Source organism: Myotis brandtii, unplaced genomic scaffold (genome assembly GCF_000412655.1).
Source record: "Myotis brandtii unplaced genomic scaffold, ASM41265v1 scaffold1026, whole genome shotgun sequence".
In the NCBI taxonomy this organism is placed as follows: Eukaryota; Metazoa; Chordata; class Mammalia; order Chiroptera; family Vespertilionidae; genus Myotis; species Myotis brandtii.
The window spans coordinates 1,166,260-1,171,470 of record NW_005353435.1 but is presented as its reverse complement, the minus strand read 5'-3'; the positions used below and the strand labels follow the sequence as shown (position 1 = coordinate 1,171,470).

Below are 5,211 nucleotides of genomic sequence, written 5' to 3'. Positions count from 1 at the left end.
CCCCCCGGAGCCCGAAATTCGTGCATGGGTAGGGTCCCTAGGACTGGCTGGAGATCAGGGCTGATCAGGTTTCGCCCCCCCTCCCCACCTCCCCTCCCCTTCTCCTTCCCTTGCCACCTGTGCTCTGCTGCCACTGGTCGCCCACCATGTTACGCACTGCCCCCTGGTGGTCAGCGCACGTCATAGCGAGCGAGCGAACTCCCGTTCTCCAGGTGGAACTCCCGAGGGGACACCTGGCATCTTAGCCTTTTATATATCTAGAAGATGCCTTGTGGGCCTCCTCGTTTTAGGCAAGCCTTTAATTGATTGGGGGACCAGGCATAGGAGCTGCAGGGTCCGAGTGAGGGTGGTGGGGCAGGCCAAAACGATGATTCTTGGGCAAGTGGTTAAGAGACAACCCCCGCTGATCCTTTTGGTCCTGTTTTTCAGCTGTGGTGTCTGTGGATGGGCGGCCCGTGCGACTGCAGCTCTGTGACACGGCGGGACAGGTCAGTATCACATCCTGATTCCGTGCTGGGACAGGAAACGGCTCTCTGAAGGCCGCCCAGCAACCCCCCTCCACCATTGGGTGACTCTGCACCCACACGCCGTCACCCCACCCCTGCCGTGGGCCCCTCTCCGAGGGAGGCGGGCGTGCGGGAAATCTCTGCGCCCGTAAAACGGGGTGTGGCCAGCTGTGGGTGGGCAGGACGGGGGAGAGCAGGGTCAAGAACAGCTCTTACCTCACCGGAGTTTCTGATCCTGTTTTACTTTCTGGTTTTTATGGGGGGAAAAGAAATGCTTTGTAATCCTTTCTCCACGTAAGTTGGTCGTATCTTAGAATCAGTGTGTTAAAGGGCAACGAGCCAGATGTTGAGGGCTTGTCCTGAAGAGGAGATGGGGTTTATGTCTGTCCGTGTCCCTGTGCCCCTCCCTCAGCTGGGGCTCGACTCCCCAGGGCCACTGCCATCCTTGGGGGCAGAGATGCAGTGGCGGGAGCGGGCCTGAGCTGCGGGGGAAGGGCTGGGCCGGAACCCAGTCTTTCAAATCGTGAACATTTACTCTTATCTTGAGGGGCAGGCTCTCGGAGGAGGCAGCCGGGGGAGTGACGGGGAGGACACAGGGGTGTGGACATCGCCAAGAGCTCCAGGTTTTCATCATCATTCAGTCCCCCCCTTGGCACGGCTCTCAAGCCACCGAAGTTTCTGTTCTCTCTATTTTCTTTTAAATATATGTTTATGGATGTCAGAGAGGAAGGGAGAGGGAGAGAGAGAGAGAAACATCCATGATGAGAGAGAATCACTGATCGGCTGCCTCCTGCACGCCCCACACTGGGGATCGAGCCCACACCCCGGGCAGGTGCCCTGACCGGGAATCGAACCGTGACCTCCCGGTTCATAGGTTGACCCTCAACCACTCAGCCCCACCGGCCGGGCTCTGTTCTCTTTAGAACCCAGCGTGCCATCTTCTGAGTTTGCCGGAATGACGGTTAATAAGCATGTAGGTTATGATAAGGACTCCATGACCAGCACTTGCTAGCTTTAGCGAAAGTGCCCGGGGGCTATCTTGTAGGCAGGGAGGAGTGCTTGCTTCGCTTGCTTTCTGAAGTGTTGCCACGTGACCATTTGCTTTTAAGAAGAAGTTGTGCCTGGCTGGCGTGGCTCAGTGGTCGGGCGCTCCTGGTTCATAGGTCGACGCTCAACCACTCAGCCCCACTGGCTGGGCTCTGTTCTCTTTAGGACCCAGCTGCCATCTTCTGAGTTTGCCGGAATGACAGTTAATAAGCACGTGGGTTACGATAAGGACTCCAGGACCAGCACTTGCTAGCTTTAGCGAAAGTACCCGGGGGGCTATCTTGTAGGCAGGGAGGAGTGCTTGCTTCCCTTGCTTTCTGAAGTGTTGCCACGTAACCATTTGCTTTTAAGAAGAAGTTGTGCCCGGCTGGCGTGGCTCAGTGGTCGGCCGATGAACCAGGAGGTCACAGTTCGATTCCCAGTCAGGGCACATGCCCGGGTTGCTTACTCTAAAGGGGTGTGCAGGAGGCAGCCGATCCATGATTCTCTCTCACCATGGATGTTTCTATTTCTCTCTCCCTCTCCCTTCCTCTCTGAAATCAATAACAATTATATATTTTAAAAGAAAATAAGTAAAAGTCAGAGAAACATGTGAGTCATTTGAGAAATATTTTCACGAAAGACATTTATGTTTGGAGAATAGAGGGGTTGGGTGCTCAGTTGCAAAGCTTTGGGGGTATTAGGAGTGTATTCGTCCGGTCACCCGGCAGTGTTTTCGTTGAGATGATTATACTAGTGTTTCTTACCTGATGTACTAGTTAGGTTATGTCCTGAATGAGGTTACTTATCTGAAGATTTGTAGAAAGCCAACTGTAAAAACTGGGAAATATGCCCTGACCGGTTTGGCTCAGTGGATAGAGTATTGGGCCGTGGACTGAAGGGTCCCGGGTTCGATTCTGGTCCAGGGTATGTACCTTGGTTGCAGGCTCGATCCCTAGTACGGGGCATGCAGGAGGCAGCTGATCGATGTTTCTCTCTCATCGATGTTTCTAACTCTCTATCCCTCTCCCTTCCTCTCTGTAAAAAGTCAATAAAAATGTATATTTTTTAAAAATCACTGGGAAATCTATACAGCTGGGAAGATGGAGTTCATTGTTTCCCACTCCCCCAGTATCAGTTAGTATTGGTTTTGACGATTGGCAAAGCTGGCCAAAGCGATGGCCCTTTCTCCCCACCTACTCCGGAGCTGATCAGCTACCTTTTAAAGGACTTGTTCTGACTCCTGCCGTATTCACTTCGTGTTGACTCAGCCAGTGGAACGCCCCTCCTCCAGGCAGTACCCAGGATTGCCCGGCGGATGCACAGTGACTCAGCTCTCTCCGTTCCCAGCTCCAGCAGAGTGAGCACAGGGAGCCATAACCTGGGGAGTTATGCTGGTCAGTATAACTCCTACGGAAGCTCAGAGCAAGAATCCAGCTCTCCGGGCGGGAGAAATCGCCAAGAAATCGCTTCTCGTGCCCGCGGGTTTTCTTGTCGGCGAGGCCAGGTGGGCACAGAAGGAGCTTTAAACACCGGACTCACAGTCTCACTCGAGTGAAAGCTGATCCGTCACCGAGGACTTTGGGAGACGTGACTTTGGCATCTGAGGGAGGGGGCGCCGCTGCGAGAAGACGGGTCCGTTGTAGCCCTGCCAAGAGGAGCTGAAAAGCCTCCCGCCTTCGGACCCAGGAGGCGCGTGGAAAAAACCTTTATACCAAAAAAATAAGTAAATAATCAGATTACAGCTGGACGGACCTACTGCCCCGAGGCCTGCCTGGCCGGCCCGGCTCCTGAACCGGATCCTCCCCACAGACCCAAAGAAGGTACATCCATCCTCCTTGGCCTCGCTGCACACATGTGCGTTGCATTTATTTCTGCAAATATCTAGGGTTTCTGGTCGGGCAATGAGCAGGAGGGTTTCATTTCTGCCCGGCTTCCCGAATCCCTCCGCCAGAATCTCCAGAAGTCGTGTCCAACGCCCGCCCCGTCGCGGGCCCCAGCCCCTGAGCTTGCCTCTCTTTTTACTGGTAACGCAACCCCAGATGCCAGGGCATGGCCGGGGGTGAGTGCCTTCCAAGAGCGAGTGCAGCCGCCCCAGGGAGCTGACCTCACAGCAGCTCTCGGTTTTATGCTTCGGGACCTCGGAGAACAGAGGGAACGTTTCAGCAGTTGAACCTCAGAGCCGGGCCATGGTCTCTACCTGGTCGAGTTTCTGTGTTGATTCTTTCAGCTCGAAGTTGGCACGAAGAAACCCAAGTCATTCTTCTTTCTGACTTCTGCTTACAGAAGACTGGCCAGGGGCCAGGGACGTTCTGAGATGCCCCCGTCACTCCTGATCTCGTGAGCCGGTCGACTTTAATATCGTTAGACCGTTGTCACCCGGCGATGGAAATAGCCCAAACAAAGAAAGGGCGTTCACATGAAACACACCCGGGTTTCCTTTATTCCTGGGAAGATGGATGCTGAGTCATGTGCATGTGAATGGTCGTGTGTAAATAATCAGAGCTTGGCAGTTCGTCACAAAAACCTGGGTGACACGGAGCCTTTCCCGGCCCTGGAAATCATCTGTCATGTGACACCTGAGGATGCTCCGCAGCCACAATCAGAAATGTCAAACAGGAACGAGATGATATTAATATCGAGCAGCCGAATACAGTGCCATGGCCCCCAACCCCGATCAGGGGTGGGGCCGGCCAGCCAATCTCCCATGTCCCCTCCCCCTGGCCAGCCCGTCCTGATTGGCCCCGATTGGGGCGGCCCAGCAGGACCCCACACGTGCATGAATTTGTGCACCAGGCCTCTGGTATTTCTATAAATATATATATATTTTAAAATGTAAAGGTGGTCTTTCTGTGGATGAGATGGACTTAAAAAATAACTCTGGGTGGCCTTATCCGGTTTGACTCCATGGATAGAGCGTCGGTCTGTGGACTGAAGGGTCCTGGGTTCGATTCTGGTCAAGGGCACATGCCCAGGTTGTGGGTTCGATCCCCAGCAGGGGACGTGCAGGAAGCAGCGGAGCAATTATTCTCTCTCACCATTGATGTTTCAATCTCTCTCTCTCCCTCTCCCTTCCTCTCTCTGAAATCAATAAAAACATATTTTTTAAAAAATAACTCCGGGTGCTTTGGTTGCAGGACGAGTTCGACAGGCTGCGGCCCCTGTGCTACACCAACGCGGACATCTTCCTGCTCTGCTTCAGCGTGGTCAGCCCCTCCTCCTTCCAGAACGTCACCGAGAAGTGGGTGCCCGAGATCCGGCGCCACTGCCCCAAAGCCCCCATCATCCTCGTGGGCACGCAGTCGGACCTCCGGGAAGACATCAAAGTCCCCATCGAGCTGGACAAGTGCAAGGAGAAGCCGGTGCCCGAGGAGGCGGCCAAGCTGTGCGCGGAGGAGATCAAAGCCGCCTCCTACATCGAGTGCTCGGCCCTGACGCAGAAGAACCTCAAGGAGGTCTTCGACGCGGCCATCGTGGCCGGCATCCAGTACTCGGACACGCAGCAGCAGCAGCCAAAGAAGCCCAAGAGCAGGACTCCGGACAAAATGAGGACTCTCTCCAAGTCCTGGTGGAAGAAGTACTGTTGCTTCGTATGATGCTGGCGAGACCCTGGGGAGGCCTGGAGACGAAATCGGTCTCAGAAGCTCTGTCGGCCGCGAGGACTCCTCGGGCCGCGGGC

The 5,211-nt window shown here is 54.7% G+C and overlaps 1 protein-coding gene across 1 annotated transcript; it reads left to right on the top strand.

Annotated features, from left to right (window-relative positions):
* Positions 1 to 407: 407 nt before the first annotated feature.
* On the top strand, positions 408 to 5,159 carry RHOU (ras homolog family member U; the record flags this gene model as incomplete). The annotated part of the gene is made up of 2 exons (XM_005856370.2): positions 408 to 488; positions 4,670 to 5,159. Coding segments are annotated over 2 exons (540 nt in total), but the record flags the coding sequence as incomplete, so codon positions are not given.
* Positions 5,160 to 5,211: the final 52 nt, after the last annotated feature.